Genomic DNA, 26,051 nt, shown 5'->3' on the forward strand with positions numbered 1-26,051 from the left:
TTATTCTTTAAATAAATGAAATGATCAGACGTCCGGTTCAATGTTTTCTTTGTTTATTTCTTTAAAAAGAAAAGCAGTGCAACAGTTTGAAGATACTTTTTTCTTTCAGATAGAAAATCCCAGTCGAAAACAAGACGAGCACAAACGTTCAGAAGTAACATTTAAAAAAAAGACTATTTATGATACGTATAAAGGAAAGATGGACACTTAGAGACGCCATTGGCACAAAAATAAGAAACACACAGCGTGAACAAAAACATCCAACACCTCATACCCCAATATATACATTTATATCCACCCACTTAAACACATGTTCATCTCAACCCATGAGCAGCAGCCATAGCATGGCTAGATTAAAAATGGTTGAATATGGTTCTCAGTGGACCCGAGTTTCACGATCACAATTGTATTAAAAAGTATTAAATTGTATGAAAATAGTCCTGAAATGTGCGTGTTCCTGTTCCCCAGAGGATGAACCCTTTACATGTAATTGCAGAGCACATTCATATCACCCAAGAGCGTAAACCTTTTAGATTTTAACAGCCTTATGTGATACATTTAACATGTATATTCTTAGAGCCTTACTACTGCCAAGGATCTGATGCATATTTTAAATTCCTCTTGGTGTGACTGCATCGTTTGTCCTTCCCGTCTATTAGGATTCTTCACATTCATTTTTTTTTTGTAAATCAGAGAAGAGCCGTGGCAACGTGAACAATAAGGCAACTTCCACTTGTTGTCAGTGCATAATGCCGAGTGTTCATTTTCTCCTCATCTCACCTGCATCCAGTCCATAAATAAAAGTTCCAGAAGATTTCAGTGCAAATAACAAGTGTGCGATTCACAGTGCTGCAGTGTGTGTGTGTGTGTGTGTGTGTGTGTGCGTGTGTGTGTGTGTCTGAGGCTCCCACGTGTGCGTTCATACACGCGTCCTCACGTCTTGGTGTCCAGTCTCCTCTCCACAGACTTCAGCAGCAGCTCGGCGTACTGCTCCAGCAGAGCCAGGGCCTTGTCCCCTTGACCTTTGACCCCCGGGTCCGCTCCGGGCCCGTCGGGGCACGGCAGAGAGTCCAGCTCCGCCTTCACCGTGAACAGGGCCTCGCACAGGACGCTCCTCATCTCTTGCTGATCTTCGGTGAGCGGCCGGTCGCTTTGGAGAAACTAGTTTTAAAAGGATGAAAAACAGACGAGGGAGCGTTCAGCCTCTTTCCTTTTGATAAATCTCCACGTGTAAAATCAGAGAATCTGAAATAGGATTGCAACAAATTATGTACGATCGAAGCTTTTGTCTATGAAATAGTGCAACGTGATGGTCCTGATTCGAGTTGTCGTGACTATCTTCACAATATACCTCATCTATGAATCTACAGTATAAGAGCGCATTTGTGGAAATTAATGTTCCTGATCTGAGTACACCAAACTTTTAGAAAAGTTTTTATTTCTCAAATACGCAGAAACAAATTTTTAAAATATTCAAATATGCATTTTTTTTGTTATGCTTTTAAAAAATCCTTTTTGGAAAAATCTTTTTTTGGAAAAATACTTTAATCGAAAAATGCTTTATTGAAAAATTAATGTTTACATATTTGTTTTACCATTATTATTTGTATTAATATCAATGATGAGATAATGAACATAGACTTTTTTTCAAATATGGAAAATAGCATTTTTTAAATATTAAAATATTTAACACACAATGCATATTTAAAAAATGCATTAAAAAAAATTTTTTTTAAAAATGATTATCCGTATTAATATCAATAATGAGCTAATTAATAATAATACATTATTATAAAAAAATTACATATACATAATAACAACTGTATAAAGCATATTATGTATTGATTTGTGTATCTATTTATTTGTGTATTTATTCTTTCAAATGTAGTCAATCTTTGGTCTTGAATAATACTTCATACGTCGTCACACAGAGGCCTAAAAATGCCTTTCAGTGGGGCTTCCTAGATCACCTCATGGGGCATGTCTAGAAGCTTGTGGGAGTCCCCATTGGGTCTGTGTGCCCTCAGGTCAAGTCCCCACCGGGATTGAATTACAATAACACACACACACACACACTGACCGTGGAGTAGAGCGCAGCGGTTTTCCTCAAACTGCTGCGAAGCGCCGCAACAACCTGCCGACAAGTTTCCACGGTGATGGAGAGCTCTGCGGAGAGGGAGAGAGAGAGAGAGAGAGAGAGAGAGAGAGAGGCTCTTTCAAGTACAGCATGTGGTAAGTCTGAGCGTTCACAAAGACGCACACACACACACACTGTACGTTGTTCTGCAGGTTATCGAGCGAGGTGGGCAGTGAGGACGCAGTAAATGACGAGCGAAAGGTTGAAGAACATTGAAGAACACGGGGGGACAAAACTCAGTTGCAGAAGAGAAACTAGTGAAGAAAAAGTGAGGACAAAAATGATTTCCCCGTTTCTATCCTCAGGCCAAACACAGCTGTGGGTACAAATGTGGACTGGATATCACTTCATGGCATTTATGGTTCCCGTGTTCTCAAATGTTGTGCGGCGGTTATCACGATGGCGTGAAGAACAATTTTATTACTCTATTAGACGTCTTAATTTACTGATGATTGAAAACAATCATCTGCAGAAGGCTCTCTCGATATATATCGATACGACACGGCGTGATGGGAGGCAGTTATTATGTACCATCGAGAGGGATCATTGACGTGTGCAAATCCCGCTGCAATCTTTCTGTTAGATATTCGGAAAGAGAGGAAAAAGCTGCAAACATAGAAGAAGGTGACAACAATTTTTATAGTAATGAGACTCGCCCGCGTCGAACGAGAGACAGAGGAGCAGGTCGACGGAGAGGCCGGAAGGAAGAGGGTGAGACGGAGTGATGGAGAGGAGGATGAAAGAGTTCTGGGGTGGTGGTGTGGGGGTGGGGGGGGGGGGGCAGACCTGTCTGTGGATCGGCGCTGGATGTGCCGGTGTGTTCGGGCACCAGAGGGCACTCTCTGGCTACGGCGGCCTGCGATGGCTTCCTGGCACTGGGGAGACATGTGTGTGTGTGTGTGTGTGTGCGTGCGTGTGTGTGTGTGTGTAAGTTATCAACAAATAAAACGAAGTGCAGCTAAATGTTAAGAAGTGGTTTTTAAAAAAAAAGGAACCTCTCCGAAACCGAGTCTCTCTTCCGCCTCACTGGGAGCGAACTCGGCGAAGAGGGATCCAAAGAGCGGCGCCGGCCCGGCGCTGGGGGCGACAAGATGGACGCAAAATCACACGGCTGCTTGAAAAAAAAAAAAGATATACCTGCGACGTCTGTTTGTTCACGGCCGGCTGGTCTTACCTCTGCTTCCTAGAGCAGGTGCGTTGTCTGTGACGGGAGAAGAAGAAGGAGAAGAAGAAGGAGAAGAAGACCCCGCCGGGTCGTCTTCGCCGGCACAACTTGAGCTCGGCGCCGCCTCCGCGCAGAGGCCGCGGCGAAGGCCGAGAGGCTGTTTGGGAAGCGGGATGCGGGAGGGAGGGATGCTCTGGGCGGCTGGGGCCTCGGCTGAGTGAGGAGGAGGAGGAGGAGGAGGAGGAGGTGGGGACGGACCGGTCGGTACGGCACACCACGAGGATGAGAGGGGTGACCCCGATGTGACGCCGGCGGGGAGAACCTCGAGCTCCCCGCACGACCTCCTGGCCCTCGGGGAAGGCGGGGCGGCGAACAGCCGGGCGATGTCGCCGAGCGAGGTGGAGCGGCTGCTTTTGGCCGCGGAGCTGGCCGTGGGGTTCATGTAGGAGCGGACTCTGGGTTTGGGGCTCTCCCAGGACCGGGCCGAGTCGGGGGACTCGGGGGATCCGGTGGAGGGGGAAGAAAAGTGGGAGGAAGGATTGGAGCCGCGATCCAGGAGGAGCTGCTGAGGCCTGGTGCGCAACTCCCTCCGGCCACTAGAGGGCGCAGGGGAGCGTGGAGCTGGGGGGAGACGTTTCATTTTGAGAAACAGACATAAAGTTTAATCCTGTCGTGCCAAATTGTGAGGAATTACTTTTAGTTTGACATCATGTAAAAGTATTATTGCCAAGATTAAGCCTGAGTAAGTTATTTTGAATATTTCACATGTTTAAATACACTTTAAATGTCACAGATCATTTCATAATCTGACCTAAATGTTACAGAAATGGCAATAAATTGACACAAATGAGGATGAGATTACGTTCTGGGGCCAGGTTCTGGGCTGACTGGGACTTCTGCAAACACGTGGCTTTAGACGGCGTGTGGGAGATCCTCCGCAGGTGGACCCCCGAAGTCCTCCTCTTCTTCTGGGCACCACCGAGTGGAGCGTCCGGCCTGCTGAGAGGAGCAGAGACTCAGTCCCCAAAAGGGGCAGAAAAAACTTTCCATGGTAAGAATCAGCTGCGCTACTTTTTTTTTTGCGAGAAAACGTGCTGGTTGTAAACAAAAAAAATATTTATAGGTTCTTAGAAGAACTCTTAAAGAACCCTGGTTTGAAAGGTTCTTTGTGCAACCAGACATGGTGTCTTAACCCTTGTGTTGCCTTAGGGTCATTTTGACCCGAATCAATATTACACCCTCCCCCCGCCTTAGGATTAATTTGACCCCATTCAATGTTTAATGTCGGTGTTCTTTCGGTAGTCAACAAACAAACATAAAGTGCCTCACACTTAAACTTGGAAAACAATATTAATTCTAATAATTTTCTGGAGGTTTTAATTGCTGGTGTCAAATTGAACCCAAAGGGTAAAATATGTTAGTAAATATAAAGGTAACAGGAGGGTGAAACATTGAATCGGGTCAAAATGACCCAAAGGTGGGGGGAGGGTGTAATATTGATTCGGGTCAAAATGACCCTAAGGCAACACAAGGGTTAAGGCACTATTTCTGGTTCCACAAATAACCTTTCAAACAGGGGTACTTTAAAGAACCATGTTCTTAAAGAGTTCTTCAAAGAACCTATTATGGTGTCTCAAAGAACCGTAAAAATATGGTTCTTTAAGGGTTCAACAAAGAACCTTTCAAACCAGGGTTCTTTAAAGAACCATTTCTTTAAATAGTTCTTGAAAGAACCTATAAAGCTGTCTCAAAGAACCTTTAAAAAAATGGTTATTTAAGGCACTATTTCTGGTTCCACAAAGAACCTTTAAACTATGGTTCTTTAAAGAACCATTTCCTTAAATAGTTCTTGAAATAACCTTTGAAGGTGCCTTAAAGAACCTTCAAAACATTCTTTAACCCTTGTGTTGCCTTAGGGTCATTTTGACCCGAATCAATATTACACCCTCCCCCCGCCTTTGGGTCATTTTGACCCGATTCAATGTTTCACCCTCCTGTTACCTTTATATTTACTAACATATTTTACCCTTTGGGTTCAATTTGACACCAGCAATTAAAACCTCCAGAAAATTATTAGAATTAATATTGTTTTCCAAGTTTAAGTGTGAGGCACTTTATGTTTGTTTGTTGACTACCGAAAGAACACCGACATTAAACATTGAATGGGGTCAAATTAATCCTAAGGCGGGGGGAGGGTGTAATATTGATTTGGGTCAAAATGACCCTAAGGCAACACAAGGGTTAAATAACCATTTTTTTAAGGTTCTTTAAGGCACCTTTAAAGGTTATTTCAAGAACTATTTCAGGAATTGGTTCTTTAAAGAACCCTGGTTTGAAAGGATCTTTGTTGAACCCTAAAAGAACCATTTTTTAAGGTTCTTTAAGGCACCTTCATAGGCTCTTTGAAGAACTCCTAAAGGAAATGGTTCTTTAAAGAACCCTGGTTTGAAAGGTTCTTTGTGGAACCAGAAATGGTTCTTGTATGGCGTCACTCTGAGGAACCATTTTTGGGTTCCCGATGGCCCCTTCATGTTTCCGTGTGCAGTCTGTGTGTTCTCCTTACTGTGGGCCCTCGGTGCTGCCGGGGGACCCCGGGGTCGTGACCTCCGTGCTCCCGCTCTGGTTTCCCTCCATCAAGGGCCGCAGCTTTGACACCAAAGGGGGCTTTGACGAGAGGCCTCCTGGTTCCTTTCCGTGCACTTTAGTAAAAAGAGGCATGGCCCTGCACAGAGAGAGGGGGGGCATTAGCCTTCTGCATGCAAATTAGTGAGTTCTGATTGGCTGCACATCCCACACGGCTTTCTCCTCCACTTCCTTCATCTGTGCTAAGCTAAGCTACATACCTGCTGGGTGGGCGGGGCTACATCTTTAGAGCGCCATTATATTTAATACATTGGGAACATGTTATTATTTTAATAACAACAACAATAAATTTGTCATACTAAAATAAAACTTTTGGAAGATGATGCGCTGGGTTATTTTTTTGGGAGGCCAAGAGCAGTTGCTAGGCAACCGTCAGAGACTGCATGAAGTTGCTGGTCAGTCAAAAAACACGATGAAACTATTTCACACAGTTATTCCTGTTCAGTTTTTAGAAACTATATATATGTGTATATATATATATATATATATATATATACATAAGAAAAAAGAAAATCTAACATTTTTGATTTTTTAGAAAAATAGAGGGTCAGTTCTTCAGTTCCCATATATATACACTACCATTCAAAAGTTTGGAGTCACTTAGAAATGTCCTTATTTTTTAAAGATGACATTAAATGAATCATAAATACACTCTCTACATAGTTAATGTGGTAAATGACTATTCTCTGGTGTTTAATGAAGTCTCTCCAGAGGTGTGTAGAGGCCCATCTCCAGTGTTCTGATGGTACATTGCGTTATCACCTTAGAAGACTAGCGGAGGGGTAGGAAACCCTTGAAAATGTGTTAGCAGCGCGGCGTATTAGCAGCGCGGCATGTTAGCAGCGCGGCGTGGGGATTGTCATCATAGCTGCGGTCACACTGTCACACTGGTCAACTGTACCTGTTGTTATGTCCTCTGGCCAGGAAGCGTGAAGACATCCTGAGCCGAGGGACGCCGCTCTGCTCGGCTGTGGACAGACAGGCTTAGAAATAAATAAATAAATAAAAGAAGGAAAATAAGAGACATCGAAAAACAGCAAAAACATTGGCAGTGAGATAAAAAAAGAAAGAGAAACAGAAAGACGAATCAACGTTGTTTGCATGTCTAGAGTTCATTATTTGGGAAATTTAAGTTTATTTATTTTCTTGCCCGGATACCAGACTGATCTCAGCTCGGAGTCACGGAGGTCATCTTAAAGACAGGAAACAGGGGATGAAAGTCCCTTTGCTTTTTAATAAAGGTCCATCTCCCCCACCCCCTCCTCTCCATCTTCCTCTTCAGCTCCTTTCCATTTTTCCCACCTCTTCATCTTCCTCTCCTCTGCTTTACTCTTCATCTTCCTCCTCTCCATCTCTCTACCCCCTTCTTCCCTCCTCCTCTCCATCTTCCTCCTCTCCATCTCCTCTCCATCTCCACCCCCTCCTCCTCTCCATCTTCCTCCTCTCCATCTCTCTACCCCCTTCTCCCCTCTATCTTCATATTCATCTCCTCTGCTTTCCTCTACATCTTCCTCCTCTCCATCTCCATTCCCCTCCTCCTCTCCATCTTCAACTCCTCTGCTTTCCTCTCCATCTTCCTCTCCTCTCCATCTCCACCCCCTCCTCCTCTCCATCTTCCTCCTCTCCATCTTCAACTCCTCTGCTTTCCTCTCCATCTTCCTCTCCTCTCCATCATCCTCCTCTCCATCTCCTCTCCATCTCTACCCCCTCCTCCTCTCCATCTTCATCTTCCACTCCTCTGCTTTCCTCTAAATATTCCTCCTCTATATCTCCTCTCCATCCCCCCTCCTCCTCCTCCTTCTCTCCATCCCCCCTCCTCCTCCTCTTCCCCCTCCTCCTCCTCTCCATTTCCTCTCCTCCTCCCCCCCCCCTCATCCTCCTCTCCTCTTACCCGAGCTGCAGCTCTCTTCCGGGGTCTCGTAGTTCTGCGTGAGGGAATCTCCTGGACCGACGTCGGCGGTGTCCGTCACCGTCCTCAGAGCCTGGTCCATACTCGTCACTTCTGGCCTCCGCTCCTCTTCCTCCCTCTCTTCATCTTCAGAATCTAAAAAGCAAAAAAACCTTTTATTGACCTTCATCCATCTCCAGGCAGGAGCCAGATCACGCTTAACAAAATGGCCAATTGTGCGGTCGTAATATTTGAGATATTTCTGTCAGGCCTGAAAAAGAAGGAATCCGAGCTCCTGCTTTGACTCTTCACTGTACGTCGAGGAGATGTCGTGGCTTTCACGTGAATTGTAGCTTTTTGTTTTAAAATCCAGCGCTTTACACACTTAAAGAAAATGTATGAATACAGATGTGAAGCATACGCGTGTAACTTTGATATCTATTGGAAAAAATCCTTAAACGTTAATCTGCTCCACACAGCTTCCTGTAGTGTTCAGGAAAAAAGAAAGAAGCAAAAAAAACTCTACTAAAGGCCGAGATGTGGAGAAGCGTGGAATGATTTCAGCTTCTAAAACAAATAAAGTCATTTTAACTTAATTTAATCTGTGTTTTTTCTTTCTGATAGAATCACTCTGGGTGTTAAAGTCTACAGAAGTGGCTTTAAATACTAACCTTTACTTTGTGTGCCCTTATGAAAAGTAAATAATGTCATAAAATGAATCTCAATCATAACTGTGTTTTTCTCTGACAGTATATTTTGTGTTTTGTCCTGATGTCGGTGACCCCGATGTGATCTTTGGTGATTTCGGACCGAAAAAGAAATCGGCGGTCGGAGTCCGTTCTCACCGTCCAGGACGTCCGGGCCGGAGTCCCCGCTGTCGTAGCCCAGCGAGCAGGCGCTGTCCGGGCTGCGGCTCTCCTCGCTCACGCTGCGGAGCCCTCGCCGCCGCGTCGCCGTGAACTCACTGGCGAATGAAAACGTAAAGAAGGCGGTGAAAAGACAACGAGGGACAACCGAGAATAGAAAAAGCACTTTTTGGTTCCACGTCTCTGTGTCGCTGGTGAAGCGCATGCACGTGTTTATTTACCCGCCCTGCGCACTCGCATCGCCCTCCTCTGGGTACAGCACGCCCCGCCCGGTGCCCTTGGATGGGCGTGAGGACAGCCAATCAGCACGCGGCCGGTGCCTCTCGTCTCTCTCGTCCCTCTCGTCCAACTGCAGTTGTGTAAACAAAACAACAATGTGACTTAGCGGCGCAGTCACACGCCCTTTACTCTCTCTTGGAGGTCTAGACCGGAGCGTACCGCGGGCTCGTGGAGGCTGATCGTGCTCCGCCTCTCTCGGTCACGGGGGGAGCAGTTGGGTTTTTTCTTGGGGCCGAAGGTCTCCGGCTGCCTCAGGTCCAGCATGGATTTCACCATCAGCTCCAGGGAGACCATGCGGTGGGACCAGCGCCTCCGAGGACGTTTGGAGGAGTCGGGCGGGTCCTGGGTGACGGCCACGTGCGAGAAAAGGTGTAGAAGTTGACATGATGACTCACGACTTCGAGTGAATTAACTAGAATGCCTCCGCGATGCTACAGTTTACATCAAAAATGTCATCAGTTTATCCTTTATCGTCAAAATTACCATAGGAATGGAATAAAACGTGTTTTGTGAGTTTTTTTTGACCTTGACCTTTTGACCTTTAACATCGGAGAAGTTCAACCTTGACGTTTGTGCCAAATTTGAAACATAATTCCTGCTGCTGCCGCCGGCGCGGAGGAATAAAAATGTCAACACGGTGAAATAGTATCACTTTATACCCAGATGGACAAAATCTGAGATGAGGTTTTTATGATCTAGTTGGATTTCACGTATAGCTTTTAAAAAATGTATTTGTAGCCGTTTTAAGACTCAGCAGGATAGATCTCCCTCCGGTAAATCACAGAGGATTTAATCTCATGTGCGGCGGAGTGAAGCCCGAGATGCTTCAGCCTCTTCAGTGCTCCTGAAGAGCGGAGAGACATCGTAATGCAGGCTTTCTATCCTGCGCGCGTCGAGCTGGCACTGAGGATTTTAAATAATAACTGTGAAGTATTTGTTAGACACTGAAAGGGAAAGCGCTGTGTATCGTTCGGTGTTTGGTTCTGTAGCAACGAAAAGAAATAAGAGCGCACAAAAGACAAATATTACATACTATAACGGCCTTTTGAAAAACACGTGAAAAAACGTCGCTCTTTAGAAAATGTGTTTCGTGATCCCTTATTAATTTCTATAAGCACGCAAATGAACGCACAACGCTCTTCCCGTTTAATACTTATCATACTGGAAGCTGTAAACTGTTTTAAACTGAATACAACCGCCAACCTTTGTCCGCTGCCAGTCGGCTCCTTCATCTGAACCGCCTGCTGTGTGAGAGAAAAACAAAAACCTTTAAATAAAAAAACACGAAAAAACACTTGTTTGATGTCTGGACTGTTTGTTTCATCAGACGCTGCAACACACAGGGAGAGTGTAAAGGTCAGGGCGGCTGCAGGCGGCCGGCGCCACGTGGATCAGAGTCGGCGTGGGCGGCGTTCGTATACCTGCGTCCTCCTCTTCTCTGCCGTCGGAGGAAGTGTCGGCCGCGGCGTCCTCCGCTCCGTCCTCCTCGCGGTCGCTGTCGGACGACAGGCCGCCGCCCGGCGCCGGGTCGCCGTACGCGTCTCGCCTAACGGATACGTGCGAGGATTCAAGTCTTCAGCTATTTTTTTGTTGTAAATGAGTGCGATGAATAAACGTCCTGCTTGGGGGGTCAAAGGTGACGATGTGTGCGTGACCGTCACCTGAGGCCGGGGGTCTCGCAGAGCGGCGCGTCGGGGTCTCGGCGTTGCCGCCGGAGCTTCTCTCTCATGCAGGCCGTCAGCTCCGGAGCCAGACGCCACACAAAGATACAGCTGGCGGATGAAAGGCAGTCAGGCATTAAAAATGCAGCATGTCACTTCATCCCAGCTCCGCTATCGAGAAAACTGTCTGCAAACACGTTCCCTCTGGCAGCAGAGGCCGAGAAAGGATTTTAATTTGCTGCTCCACTCCTGGTTACCCACAGTTTGATTCTTCATATTTGGATTCCTCCTCGTTTTTAGATCTTGAATTTTCGTATATAGAACTAATGCTTTTCAGAAACACACACGTAGGACCACACACGACTGTTTCTCACCTGTCCCCCGACACGGAAATCAAATGCTTGCAGTCGTTGGTGAACTTTATCCCAGTGACGATCTCTGCGAAACAAAAGAATATTATAACGTTGTATATATTATGGTTTTCGGGCATTTGACCCTGAGCTGACCCCCGCTGTAAGCTACCGTGGAGCCCACGCTGTCACTGACTGCACCCGCGGCGTTGATATTATCTGATTTATGGCAGGAAGAAGCAGACAGAAGGGTCTATAATACGCGTTTTGAAAGGATGAATACAGAATGTCAAAGAGATAAAAGAAGATTAAAATAGAAGATGAAGCCACCACATCACCATGGCGATGAAGAAAGAAGACAATGAAATGAAGGAACACTGTCCCTGTAAAGCCGGGTGGGTCTTTAATCACTGGAAACAGCACGCGGTGGCGCCAATCATTATCAATCCTATTGGCCAGTCTGGTTCGAGGGGCGGGGCTTAGAGAAGGGTTAATTGTCGGTGATGAGATTCCCTGCTGCTTTCAGAGCGTAATTACTCACAGCTCAGGTTGACATCGTAACATGTGTGAACGTGAAGGTACAGGTGTGTGTGTGTGTGTGTGTGTGTGTGTGTTGGGTTACCAGAGTGTCCATCCATCGTGGCCACACACTCCCCAGTGGAGAAGTCAAAGATGCTGATGTTTTTATCGGAGCAGCTGGTGGCCACGTATTGACCGGACGGATCAAGCTGAACCTGCCGGGAAAGAGAGGACAAGAGAGTCGATACACACATATATATATCTATGTGTGTGTGTGTGTGTGTGTGTGTGTGTGTGTGTGTGTGTGTGTGTGTGGCGTGCAGAGAAGAGTGAAGGTGCCATCTGGAAACAAAAAATGGTTCTTCAGAGTGATGCCATAGAAGAACCATTTTTAGTTTCCACAAAGAACCTTTTAAACCAGGGTTCTTGAAAGAACCATTTCCTTAAAGAGTTCTTCAAAGAACCTATAAAGGTGTCTCAAAAAACCTTCAAAAAAAGGTTATTTAAATAACCATTTATGGTTCCAATAAGAACCTTTTAAACCAGGGTTCTTTAAAGAACCATTTCCTGAAAGAATTCTTCAAAGAACCTATAAAGGTGTCTCAAAGAACCTTCAACAAATGGTTCTTTAAGGCACCATTTCCAAAATGGTTCCTAAGTATTTGATGGTTCTTCGTCGAACCACAAAGCCGTTTAAAGAACCATTTAAGAACCGTGATTGTTCCGCGTGTGGAGGCGTGTTACCCTGAGCAGACTGCCGTCCTCACTCAACGAGCCCTTGTAGAGTTTCTTCTGTTTGCCACTGCTGATGTTGAAAATCCTACAGACAGAAGGAAAGAAAATGTGTTTCCCATCGCACACACACACACACACACACACACACACACACACACACAAGGCAACGCCAACGCACTCACCTGATGCAGCGGTCCTGGCAGCCGACGGCGGCGTACTTGCAGGTGGGGTCGACGGCCATGTCGCACAGCGTGGTCTTCCCCACCAGGTGGTGAGAGCGCCTGAACTCCGTTCCTCTCTCAGTCTGTGGAATCAAAACAAAGAGGAGGAGCCTGTGAGGGGGACGTGAGTTTCCAAAACACCCCGAAACCATCATGAAAACACCTCCAAAACACCCCGAAACCATCATGAAAACACCTCCAAAACACCCCGAAACCATCATGAAAACATCTCCAAAACACCCCGAAACCATCATGAAAACACCTCCAAAACACCCCAAAACCATCATGAAAACACCTCCAAAACACCCCAAAACCATCATGAAAACATCTCAAAAACATTTTGGGAAACACAGTTATTTACTGTCTTGCCAAGAGTTAGAGGAGAAAAGTCAAAACCCCACGTTAGCTAATGCACAAACTGAAAACCACTATCATGCACCTAAAATACAACTATTATACACTTATTGTGGAATACTTAATTTTTTTACGGACTATTTTCAATTTAAAAAAACACAGGTTTAAAGTATTAGCATAGGTGGATTATTTCGTTTTACCTTTGGACAGAGCCAGGCTAGCTGTGCTAGGCTAGCTGTTTCCCTCTGTTTTCAGTCTTTGTGCTAAACTAAGCTAACCAGCTTAACGGCTCCAGCTGCGTATTTAGCATAAAGTTGTAATGGTGACGCTGATCTTCTTCATAAATGTGTCGATCAGATATTAATGCCTGCGGGAAGATACATGCGCTAATAGCGGGGAGCTAACGGATAGCATCGTGCTCATTGCGTGCGTCTCACCTTGTGCGCGGTGCGAAAGTAGACGCTCTTGTCCGCCCCACAGCTGATCATCCTCACCTTGTTGTCATTGGCTGAAGAACAAAGACACATATTTAATGAAATCCTTTGTTTTACTTTCATTCAAAGAGGTCGTGAAGCCAGCCTTCATCAGTAACACGTTTGTTCTCCGAGACATGATATTTCTTTTAATTAATCCAAATTAGAAATTAATTAGTCGCTGATGCAAGCAACATGAAAAAAGGACTTTCCAACGCGTACAGCGACGCACAAAAGAGCGACGTGACACCGAGCGGAGATGAAACGCGAGGATTAAAAGCGAAGATCAGCCGTCGGACGTTTGGACGTCTCCAGGCGTCTCACCGGCGAAGCGGACGGCCGTGATGGACGAGGAGTGCTCGTCGAGCGTCTGCAGCGGGCGGTAGTCGTGCTCGGCGTCCAACACGTGGATCAGGCGGTCCCTGCCGGCGGTGGCCAGCAGCTTCAGACCTGAGTGCGACGAGACGCAAACGTCATCACGCAAATCGCTCTCCGAGGACGCGAACGCCATCACGCCGTCACGCCATCACGCCGTCGCTGACCTGTCTCCGGTTTGCTGTATTCGAGACAGAGGATCTCGGTATCGTGGGATTCCACTTTCAGGATCTCCGTCATGCTCCTGAGGTCATGAACCCTGCAGAGTATGGATACAAACATTGTTTTTTGGTTATTTCTACACACGGAGGTCATCTGAGTCTCCGTTCACGCCTTCTTTCTCGTCCGACCTCAGCACGCCGTTGCGGTGTCCGGACGCCAGGTGTTTGCCGTCCGGACTGACGCAGATGGTCCTGATGCCGGTCCTGCTCTCCGCCGTCTGTCCGTCTCCTTGTTTGTCCGCATTCAGACTCGTCAAACAGTCCGGATCCTGCAAGGCGCTCGTGTTTCCGTCCATGTAGATTATATTGAGGAGATCCTGCAGATCACGCGGAGGATAAAGATATGTTAATGTCTCGTGAGGCTTCTGGAAACGTTGGTGGTTTTATTTTTCAATCCCCGGTTAAACTCACGCGACTGAGGATGTTCGTGTGCGTCCGACCGTCCGCACGCCACAGTCTGACCGTGTTGTCGGATGAGCAAGTGAGGAATGCGCCCGACTGCAGACCGGCGGCAAATTCCCCGGGAACGTCAGGGAACATCTGGGGAAGGGCAAGAGAGAAGGGGTGTAGTGGAGAGGGAGAGAAGGGGAGTATGAATTAAGTAGAAATCTGTATATATATAAATATAAATATATAAATATAAATATATACAAATATATATATATATAAATATATATATATATCTATATCTATATATAAAATATAAATATAGATAGATATATATATATCTATATCTATATATAAATATATATACATATATATATAAATATAAATCAGTTGCCCAGTCAATGCAAAACTCAAGCTAGTGTGTTGCATATATATATAAATAAATATTAAAATATATAAATACAAATGTATATAAATATAAATAACTATATATATATATATATAAATGAATATATATCAATTGCCCAGTCAATGCAAAACTCAAGCTAGTGTGTTGCATATATATATAAATAAATATTAAAATATATAAATACAAATGTATATAAATATAAATAACTATATATACAGGACTGTCTCAGAAAATTAGAATATTGTGATGAAGTTCTTTATTTTCTGCAATGCAATTAAAAAAACAAAAATGTCATGCATTCTGGATTCATTACAAATCAACTGAAATATTGCAAGCCTTTTATTCTTTTAATATTGCTGATTATGGTTTACAGCTTAAGAAAACTCTAAAATCCTATCTCATAAAATTTTAATATTTCCTCAGACCAAGTAAAAAAAAAGATTTATAACAGCTGAGTGTTTGTCAAGGCTCAGGAAACCCTTGCAGGTGTTTCGAGTTAATTAGACAATTCAAGTGATTTGTTTAATACCCTACTAGTATACTTTTTCATGATATTCTAATATTTAGAGATAGGATATTTGAGTTTTCTTAAGCTGTAAGCCATAATCAGCAATATTAAAAGAATAAAAGGCTTGCAATATTTCAGTTGATTTGTAATGAATCCAGAATGCATGACATTTTTGTTTTTTTAATTGCATTGCAGAAAATAAAGAACTTCATCACAATATTCTAATTTTCTGAGACAGTCCTGTATATATATATATATAAATGAATAAAAATATAAATTCCAATATAAATATAAATCAGTCACCCAGTCACTGCAACATTTAATCCTGTGTGTAATTATTAACTACACACTAGAATCAGGCGCTGGTTTAAATAAAGAGGTGTGTGTGTCGTTCCCTTGTTTACCTCCAGGTCCCCGACACAGGCGGCGTGGAAGAGGGCCGAGTGCACCTTCCCCACCCTGTTGACGTCTGTCACGTCCCACACGTACAGGCTGTGGTCGTTATACACGCAGCTGAGCCACTGGCTGACGGGGTCATAGGTCACGGCGATGGCGTCTGGGTATCGGCCGTCCGTCTTGGTGGAAAACAGGTGGCTGATGGAAAATGAGATTGGGAAAACATATTCAAAGATAATGGAGTATCACAGCGACTGATGTTTTTTCTGAAAATAGTAACACATTTTGACTAGGGGCCATGAAGGCCTCATGAATAATTTAACAGGCAATATTGCTAAAAAACACACTAGAAAAAATTGCCAATTTCAGTCTGCCGACTGTATCGTAAAGAAACCAGAACAATAGTTTCCTTTTTTGTGTGTATTCAATTCGGTCATTTTAAGCCCCGTGTAATAATATTATATCTCTGTCTGGACTTGGAACCTATGTAGTACAGTTTATTTACTTACAACAAGCTTAAAACACTGCTTATATATATATATATATCTATATATAGATATATATATATATATATTTATATATATAAATATAAATATGAATCAATATAAGTAAATATAAATATGAAATTATATATATATATATATGTATATACATATAAATATATATATATATATATATAAATATTTATATATATATATAAATCAATATAAGTAAATATAAATATGTAGTTAAATATATATATATAAATATATATCAATATGAATATATATATGTGTATATAATATTGATTCAAACAAGAGTTTGAACATGGAAACATTCCTGAGTTATTCAGACTGTGAGCCAGAGCCACGTGAGAGGAGAGCATCTGATCCTCCCGTGGCTCCCTGCCAAGAGGCTGCGTCGCTCCTGAGCTCTTCCTCACCTGGCCTCCGTGACGGCCGAAACGTCGGCGCCGAGGAGGTGCGGCCGCGGCAGCGTGCAGGCGAAGCGAAGGTCGGCGGCGCTGAAGGCCCGCACCGTCCCGTTGGCGCAGCCGCAGAAGATCATGTCCTCGGACAGAGACAGGGACTGGGCCACGCCCGTCTGCAGGGGAAACAACGGCAGGTTTCATCATTAAGTGTATAGGGCACGTCCACAATAACGACAGAGAGTTCACTGGAGGTCAACGTGGGATGTAAGAGCGTCCAAGCGCATGCAGCTAATCCCTCTTTGATCCTCTGACAGAAGGCAGGACGCACGCGCCGTCATCATCTTCACCTCTTGGTTAAAGGGACCACAGCTGGACACTGACCGTGAGCACCGAGTCATGAACGCATAGATTTACTCGGGATTTAAACGCCGCTAAAGGTTCATGTGATGAGTGAAATATCCCATTAATAAATTAAAGTGAAGACAGCTACTAAATCAATAAAGAACTAGAATGGGCACTCGATAGAGCGCATACCTTCGCATATCACAAGATTGGGCATTGAATTATGAACATTTTGGCATTAGTTGCATGCCAATTGGATAAAAATTGACCGTGGTATGATAAAAAAAAAGTTGTTGACCTTTTCATGACCTTGACATTGACCTTTGACCCGATCGATCCCAAAATCTAATCAAATGGTCCCCGGATAATAACCAGTCATCCCACCAAATGTCACGTGATTCGGTTTAATACTTTTTGAGTTATGCGAGTAACACGCATACAAATAGATAAATAAATAAATAAATACACGGCGATCAAAACATAACCTTCCGCATTTTCAATGCAAAGGTAACAACACCAAAAACACAACACAGCAGCGGAGCGTTTACGGCCTTTCGAGGAAAGAAATCGATGTCAAACTTAAAAGAATAGGGATTGTTCTGCCTTCAGCGAAGAGAGGGTAACAACCCACATGATTGGCACGCACTTTATTAAACTCAAAAATACCCTTATTTCATTTATGCCGCGGGTTTCCATAAAAATATCGATACCACTTCCAGCTACAGGCAGGAGGTTGTTAGCTTAGCATAAAGGCTACAAGAAATCCACCGCACACGACAACGTGTACATGAAAATAAATATTTCGTGAGCTCCAGAACTTCAACCTTCAAACAGAGCGTGACGAGATATCATCAATTAATGTTAACGCCCACATTAGGTGGAATGACCCGATCAATACCCACCCCCCCCCCCCCCCCTTCCTCCTGCAAGCACTGCAAGATATGGGATTAATAATTCATAAGCGCGGCGGTACTCACCCGCAGGTCCACCCACTTGTCCAGCATCCTCTTGCCGTTGAACTCACACAGCAGGCCGGAGGACGTGACGCAGAAGGTGGAGTCGGACGTGGATCCCCGTCCGCACGCCACGTCGTAGAAGAAGTTGTTCCGCAGCTCGCCGAGCAGCGCCGAGCGGCCCAGCAGGGGCAGCGGAGCACCGGCCTGGAATAAGTAATAATAATAATCCATAACGAGCTTTTAAAGGTACTCAAAGACACTTTATATGTTAGATTCATACACCGTAGACGCAGCTAGACGGACCTGCTAACCACTGACCCAACACAGGTACATTTACACGAGTTTCTGTGCATGTCGACTTCACAGCCGTTATATTTTCCCTTTTTGAAAAGTAGAACTTCTTGGTTTGAAAATAAAGAAAAGACAAAATAAGACGTCAAATATGTGTCTAAAAAATGATTTCCCACTTCTTTAGGATGGGATAGGACACGTGGGCCACATCGGCATCATGGCCGCCCTCAAAGGGTTGTAAATAAAACATATAAACGTATAAACTACACCCGAACACATTGTTAAATAACTCTCTTTACATTTGATTAATTTTTATTTGAGTGTAGAAATATTGCACATAAGAACATTTAACAGAAATCCATTTAATTTAAAACCTTCAAAATAAAAGCACAGGATATTTTTCTTCAATTTCTTTGAGAAAAGGTGAAAATATGTCTTCCAAGGCGTCAGGGGGCCACATAAAATGGCGTGGCGGGCCGGATTCAGGGAGAATTTTCTTTTTTTCTTTTCTATCTGATTATCTGATCAAAGTTGCATCGTACACTTTAACTTTATTAAGAAAAAAAAAAACATCAACGATTACCTTGCTGGCCTTGCTGGGGTCCAGATACCAGAATTTGACATGTCTGTTGCCCGCGGTGACAAAGTAGGAGCTGTCCACCGAGAAGGACACGCCGGTCACCTTGTTGGACACCTTGTTGGCGGCCATGACGACGTCTTTCTGCAACAAGAGCAACAGCTTCATGTCGAAAACAAAACATTATGTCTTCATGCTCACTAGCTTTGAATTGTGATGCATTCAGGCTACGTCGGTAAATTCGGCGATGAGATTAATTCTAACGTAGTCATGACTGTAAACTTGTAAAATGGGTTTTTCGGCAAAGACAGTTGAAAAAACAATATATATATATATATATATATATATACTGTATATACTATAGATCGGCAGCAAAAAGGTGTGACAATAAAAACTTGAAACTTGAAACTTGAAACTTGATAGGGGATCTCTAAAAGTTATAGGTCCTCCCTTTAATTCTTTCTTCTTCAGGGTTCTTTGAGACACCTTTATAGGTTCTTTGAAGAACTCCTTAAGGAAATGGTTCTTTAAAGAACCCTGTTTTGAAAGGTTCTTTGTGGAACCATATATGATGCCCTATAGAACCGTGTTTTAAAGGTTCTTTGAGACACATTTATAGGTTCTTTGAAGAACTCTTTAAGGAAATGGTTCTTTAAAGAACCCTGGTTTGAAAGGTTCTTTGTGGAACCATATATGATGCCCTAAAGAACCATTTTTGTAAGGTTCTTTGAGACACCTTTATAGGTTCTTTGAAGAACTCTTTAAGGAAATGGTTCTTTAAAGAACCCTGGTTTGAAAGGTTCTTTGTGGAACCATAAATGGGGCCTGAAAGAACTATGTTATGAAGGTTCTTTGAGAAACCTTTATAGGTTCTTTGAAGAACTATTTTTTTTAAATGGTTACTTAAAGAACCCTGGTTTGAAAGGTTTTTTGAGGAACCAAAAAATGGTGCCTGAAAGAACCATTTTTTGAAGGTTCTCTGAGAGACATTTATAGGTTATTTGAAGAACTCCTTAAGGAAATGGTTCTTTAAAGAACCCTGGTTTGAAAAGTTCTTTGTTGAACCATATATGATGTCCTATAGAACCGTGTTTTAAAGGTTCTTTGAGACACCTTTATAGGTTCTTTGAAGAACTCTTTAAGCAAATGGTTCTTTAAAGAACCCTGGTGTGAAAGGTTCTTAGTGGAACCAGAAATGGTTCTTCTATGGCATCACAGAAGAACCATTTTGGGTTCCAGATTAGACCTTCATGTTTCTGTGTGCACCGACATGACAAACAGGATCCCGTGTCTCGGCTCAGCGCGAGGTCGTAAGGTCGTGAGGTTGTGAGGTTGTGATCGTGAGGTTGTGATCGTGAGGTCTTGAGGTCGTGAGGTCTTGAGGTCTTGAGGTCGTGAGGTCTTGAGGTCGTGAGGTCTTGAGGTCTTGAGGTCGTGAGGTCGTGAGGTCTTGAGGTTATGAGGTCGTGAGGTCGTACCTTCCACAGCCAGACGTTGACCAGCATGTCGTGCTGGTTTCCCACGCTAACGACGTATTTTCCGTCGGGGGAGAACGCCACGCAGGAGACGCCATATTTGTGCTGCTGGAGCTCCGCCACCTGCCTTCGCTCCGCCACGTCCCACAGCCTCACCGCCGGCAGGTGACCGCTCTGGGGGAGGGAGGAAGAGGGAGGAAGAGAGCATGATTGAAAAGAGAGACGGATTGTGATGAAGCGTCTCAGCGCTGCACCGCGCCGGTCTCTCGATGCACTGCGACAACACAGAGGAGTCGACTGCAGCTCTGCAGGAGATCATCCTCTCCGTCCTCTGCGCTCACTGGATACGGTTTGACCTGCTCTCACACATTATTCTCTCTCGGGGATCAGAAGGTCGAAGAGCTATTTGCGCGGCCTCTAAATTTAATACGACAGAAGGACCTTTCAAAGGTCACGCAGTCAAGAGGAAGGTGAGAGAGGAAAGGAAAACGGATGACATTCAACGACGGATTGAGCTGCATACAAAGGAGGGAAATATATATATACTGTATATATATTTATAAATACATATATATAAATATATATATATATAAATGTATATACATATAAATATATATATAAATACATATATATAAATAAATATATATATATAAATAAATATATATATATATAAATAAATATATGTATCAATACAAAAATTTAAATCAATATATATATATATATATTGAATATATATATATATATATATAGATTCAATGAAAGCAATATATATATACTATATATATATATAAATAAATATAAATATATATATATAAATAAATATATGTATCAATACATAGATTTAAATAAATATATATTCTATATATATATATATATATGTGTGTGCATGTCTGCTGCCCGCATTGGTGTAAATCAGCTGAGTTTGTGTTTCTTATCGTATCGTTCACTTTCAAAGCTTTTAGGAGATGCTGTGATGCTCCGAGCTTCTGTTGCTGATGCTAACCGACATATTAACATTTGGCTTGGAAGATCGACTTGTACATTTATATATTAAGAAGTTATATATTTTTTTTAAATCTCTGATAATGCTCTGTGACGGTCGACTAAATGTGGATTTTTTTGTATCTGCTTCCTATTAACCTGCACCCGGAACTGACTTTTTCCTCATTGCATTTGGTGTTTATTGAACTCGGGCCTCTGCCGTCATGGCAACCACCGCGCCGCTCATCCACTTAGGCGCGTAAGTCTTTATTCGGCTTTGATTGGCCGGGGCGGATTAAGACAGTGTGTTTTTCCGTGTTGAGGCTCGCCGTCTAACTGCAACGCATCGCCGCAGACGCTCGACGCGAGGGCCCGCCTCCACCCACCGTGAGCTCCGCGTGATCGCCATCAACAAGTGACTGGCGGCTCGCATCCTGTCGGGTTATGTCATTGTGAGTCTGGATCCACTGTGATGAGACTCACCTCTCCTGTGACCAAGTGCTTGCCATCGGGGGAGAAGGAGAGAGCCGTGATGGTCTTTCTGTGAGGAAAGGGAGAGAGTTGGGGAAAGACGGCCGGCGGTGACTCACGTCTCGACGGTTTCTTTTAAACGTTTAAATGCAGATGGTATTTGTGTTCGTCTCACCTTGACGTGTTAATAATGTGGTGCTGTCGCTTCTTTTTGGGGTTCAGCAAAACTACCACACACCTACACGAGGAAAAACAGAATCAGAAGTCACCATTTGAGACGTGGTTTAAAAAAAAAAAAATGTATATATATATATATATATATATATATTACATTACATGTCATTTAGCAGATGCTACAAAAATACCATAAGTGCTATTTTAAAGTGCCACATATATATATGTACATATATATATATATACATATATATATATATGTACATATATATATATGTACATATATATATCTGTACATATCTATATATATACATACAGGACTGTCTCAGAAAATTAGAATATTGTGATAAAGTTCTTTATTTTCTGTAATGCAATTAAAAAAACAAAAATGTCATGCATTCTGGATTCATTACAAATCAACTGAAATATTGCAAGCCTTTTATTCTTTTAATATTGCTGATTATGGCTTACAGCTTAAGAAAACTCTAAAATCCTATCTCATAAAATTTTTATATTTCCTCAGACCAAGTAAAAAAAAAGATTTATAACAGCTGAGTGTTTGTCAAGGCTCAGGAAACCCTTGCAGGTGTTTCGAGTTAATTAGACAATTCAAGTGATTTGTTTAATACCCTACTAGTATACTTGTTCATGATATTCTAATATTTAGAGATAGGATATTTGAGTTTTCTTAAGCTGTAAGCCATAATCAGCAATATTAAAAGAATAAAAGGCTTGCAATATTTCAGTTGATTTGTAATGAATCCAGAATGCATGACATTTTTGTTTATTTAATTGCATTACAGAAAATAAAGAACTTCATCACAATATTCTAATTTTCTGAGACAGTCCTGTATATGTACAGTATATATATAGGTACATATATATATATATGTATATATATACTCCTTGTAGTGAGGAAAAAGTTTAATTTAGTGTTTTTTTATTTATTTAGTCAAAGTGCAACACATGCAAACACTTGTGCATACTTGTGGTAGGCCTATTGCTTTAACCTACTTACTGAATATATTTCTGAATTGTGCAACAAAGAAGACAACAAAAAGAGCCAAACTGTGTGCCACCACATTTTAAAGTAAAATTGTTAAATTAACCAGCATTTGAGGAACATATTTGACATTTTGAGAGACTCACTGGCGACGATTTCCTTCCGACAGTTAGCTAAACTTAGCTTGTTATAGCCGGTTAGCTTAGCTAGCATAAAGACTGGAAACAGTAATAATTTAGAAATCTAGTGAAATAAATTGAATACAACAGGTTAGTTTGAGAGCTTTATAGTTGCTGGCAGGTGGTCTTTGTAAACTCCTTTTGACCAGAAACAAGCTAACTGTGTCCCCTTGTGTTTATAGTGTTTAAAGCTAAAGCTAAGCTAATCGGCTACCGGCGCTAGCTTCAGATTTGACCACACAGACGTAAGAAAGTGCATTTCCCAAATAGTCAAAATAGTCTTGTGAGATTGGAATATAAAATACTGCTTTATGATGTTATATGTTATATATTATTATTATATGGCTTATATTACTTACTTTTAATAGTGTTACTTACTTTTAATGTGCTGAACTGTAGCTTCTCATTGTGTGTATTGTGTGTTCTTCTTGCCACATATACTGTTGTAGTGTCTTATCTTGTACTGTTTGTTAGTGTTTTATGTTTGTTATGGTCTGTCAAGGGACTACAGATGCAAATTAGCTGAAGCTGCAACCTGGTGCAGAGCATCAAATGGTGACATTTATGTTTGAACTGTACTTGGTCCCTTTTAAATAAAGATAATTAGTTTAAAATATTGCTTCTTTTTTTTAACATATATTCAAATAATCCGGTTGTTTCCCACCAAAGAAAACGTCCTCTTCACAACGTGCATTGCTGGTTAACAGTTTTTGCAGATTAAAAACCCGGGCTGGCATGTGCGGTTTCCAGCCTGAGCACTTGGGAAGTCGGCACCAGACAAACACGTCGCACACAAGGCCACATTATGTGAGCAGAAACGCGTCCGCACGCTCACAAACACGACAATACTGTTAGCGGCCATTGACCTTCTTCGTATTAATACAGCTTTGTCAGAAGATTTGAGAGCCAAACAAAAGAGGCTCAGTGCACTGTTTCTGTTTTTACAGTCGAGGGGGTTGCACAAGCGGCTCTGGATCGAAAAATCCTCCAACCTGCAGCTCGCGTTTCAACTTATTCTAGCAAAGTTAACACAGCCAGAGTCGCTGTTTGCACAGAATTAACAAAAGCACACGGCGCTCTTTACATCGCTGAGTGAGTCAAAGGAAGTCCTCCCCCGGGACGCCGTACAAAGAGGCTTTGGAGCTCCTCTGATGGGAAAGCCCACTGAGCGAGACTCCTCCGCTCCTCTGAGACAGTGTCGAGATAACACACACACACACACACACACACACACACCTACACACACACACACACACACACACACACACACATGCAAATTTGCACACAAAAATGTCTGTGTGAGGCAGATATAACAAGGGAAGCATGGAGCATCGATAAGTCAAAGGTCAGACGTCGAGATAAGGATGCAGACTTGGTCTCTCTCTCTTTCTCTCTCTCTCTCGCTCTCGCTCTTTCTCTCTCGCTCTCTCTCTCGCTCTTTCTCTCTCGCTCTCTCTCTCTCTCTCTCTCTCTCTCGCTCTCTCGCTCTCGCTCTCGCTCTCTCGCTCTCTCTCGCTCTCGCTCTCTCTCTCTCTCTCTCTCGCACTCCCTCTCTCGCTCGCTCTCTCGCTCTCTCTCGCTCGCTCTCTCTCTCTCTCTCACGCTCTCGCTCTCTCGCTCTCTCTCACGCGCTCTCTATCGCTCTCTCTCTCTCTCTATCGCTCTCTCTCTCGCTCTCTCTCTCACGCTCTCTCTCACGCTCTCTCTCTCACGCTCTCGCTCTCTCTCTCTCTCGCTCTCTCGCTCCTTTTACCCTGCAGGATAGGCGACTAGTCCAGATCGGGGGTCACAAGCCAGACCACTGTTTCCTGAAGCTGTGATTCCGAGCACCTTCTCCAAAGTCACCTGAGAGGAGGAGGGGGAGGGGGGAAGGGGGGGGGGGGTAAATATGCATATTTACTTATGAAAGCTCTGGACACCAACACGTCCTCCGCTGCGTGGTGTTAGGAGTTCCTACGCACACACTTTACTCAAACGCATCGCAAGAACAAAAGGATCTCCTGGAGTTTTAATGGAGTCGGACCCTCACACCCGAGTCTGGTGTAATGATATAAGAATAATATTCATCTTATTGATGATGAAACAGTCTGAAGCCGACTCCTTTGAGTACAACGCTTTCTGATTGGTGTCACTTTCTCAAATGAGCCCTTTTATAAAAAGCGTATGACTTCTTTGATGTTTAATACATTATGTGCTAGACTAGATGAGATTTAAAAAAAACATTAATTGGAGCAAGTTTGGGGTCGTCAGGTTGTGATAAATCCATTTTGCTGGTGTTTATCTTTTATATTTGGTCATAATGCAGTTGTAAATATTATTTTTTGCTGATAAATGCTTTATAAAGTGGTCAGTAAATAGACTTTTGGTGTTAAAAACACTCAAAGGAATAATCTATAAAGCATGACTATGTGGTTTATTCATGCTAAATAACACATTACTCGCAATGTGATACTTTATAAAAGGTGTCTTCGTAGAATAGTGGTAACTTCTCCTCTTTATTATCAATGTAAAGTTGATCTTGTCAACGTCAACCTGTTTCTTATCAAGTTTGGATCGATAATCAATGCAAGTGACTTTTTTTCCGTCCCGATGTGCGCGCACGCGCCGGCATCGGAGTTCTGCGGCGGGCTTGACGGAGAGACGAGTCGTGTTAACGCGACACGTAGAGACAGAATGACATGCTGCTGGTTAGAGACGACCAACATCAGATCGGTCAAGTACGCAAAGGCGCGAAGTAACACAAGTGGCATTACGCATTGTTGATTATTTTCGCCCATGCGTACCAGTTATGTGCACCCCTGACTATATGACTACTGTGTTGTTGTTATTTGTTGTTTATGTTGCTCTACTTGTCAAGAGGGTTAAATACCTTGCTGGCGAGGCTCTCTTTGCTGGTCTTCTTGTGCTTGGTCGACGGGGAGCGCAGCAAATTCCTGATGCGGCTCCTGATCGTGAACGCATCGCCGGGCATCTTGTCTGCAGGTCACCGCGCCGGAGGAGTGCGGAGTGAAGACCAGCCGCGAGCCAAGCCAGCGTGCGCGTGGGGGGGGGGGGGGGGGTCTGTAAAACAAAACAAAACACGCTCCTCCCACACAGACACAGACT

At 43.3% G+C, this 26,051-nt stretch overlaps 1 protein-coding gene across 5 annotated transcripts; it reads right to left on the reverse strand.

The window, feature by feature from the left end:
• Positions 1-36: 36 nt before the first annotated feature.
• Positions 37-25,973, reverse strand: LOC130202813 (mitogen-activated protein kinase-binding protein 1-like). 5 transcript variants are annotated; one of them, XM_056428578.1, is made up of 34 exons: positions 25,816-25,973; positions 24,700-24,791; positions 21,766-21,828; positions 21,603-21,660; positions 20,142-20,312; positions 18,670-18,807; positions 17,817-17,999; positions 16,510-16,670; positions 15,596-15,785; positions 14,299-14,427; positions 14,017-14,204; positions 13,834-13,925; positions 13,616-13,741; positions 13,256-13,326; positions 12,426-12,547; positions 12,253-12,328; positions 11,612-11,723; positions 11,014-11,077; positions 10,640-10,750; positions 10,400-10,524; positions 10,182-10,222; positions 9,138-9,320; positions 8,921-9,048; positions 8,679-8,797; positions 7,837-7,989; positions 6,847-6,913; positions 5,866-6,024; positions 4,165-4,298; positions 3,312-3,923; positions 3,133-3,214; positions 2,924-3,012; positions 2,669-2,743; positions 2,081-2,166; positions 37-1,161 (listed from the first exon to the last, which is right to left on the reverse strand). In XM_056428578.1, exons 1-34 carry the CDS (start codon positions 25,915-25,917, stop codon positions 934-936), a joined length of 4,530 nt encoding a protein of 1,509 aa, XP_056284553.1. In that variant the 5' UTR covers positions 25,918-25,973; the 3' UTR covers positions 37-933. The 5 variants fall into 5 exon arrangements, with proteins under 5 accessions (XP_056284553.1, XP_056284554.1, XP_056284552.1 ...); XM_056428579.1 differs by having other exon boundaries at positions 2,669-2,713; positions 4,165-4,301; XM_056428577.1 differs by having other exon boundaries at positions 4,165-4,301.
• Positions 25,974-26,051: the final 78 nt, after the last annotated feature.

Source organism: Pseudoliparis swirei, chromosome 12 (genome assembly GCF_029220125.1).
Source record: "Pseudoliparis swirei isolate HS2019 ecotype Mariana Trench chromosome 12, NWPU_hadal_v1, whole genome shotgun sequence".
In the NCBI taxonomy this organism is placed as follows: Eukaryota; Metazoa; Chordata; class Actinopteri; order Perciformes; family Liparidae; genus Pseudoliparis; species Pseudoliparis swirei.

Excerpts from the sequence above, each read along its gene's own strand:
- LOC130202813 (XM_056428577.1), bottom strand. The coding sequence starts at position 25,917 with ATGCCCGGCGATGCGTTCACGATCAGGAGCCGCATCAGGAATTTGCTG. Across the intron at positions 18,808-20,141 it reads TCAACGTCTGGCTGTGGAAG|AAAGACGTCGTCATGGCCGC; the intron begins GTACGACCTCAC and ends CTCTTGTTGCAG. Across the intron at positions 13,327-13,615 it reads CACGGCCGTCCGCTTCGCCG|CCAATGACAACAAGGTGAGG; the intron begins GTGAGACGCCTG and ends TTTGTTCTTCAG.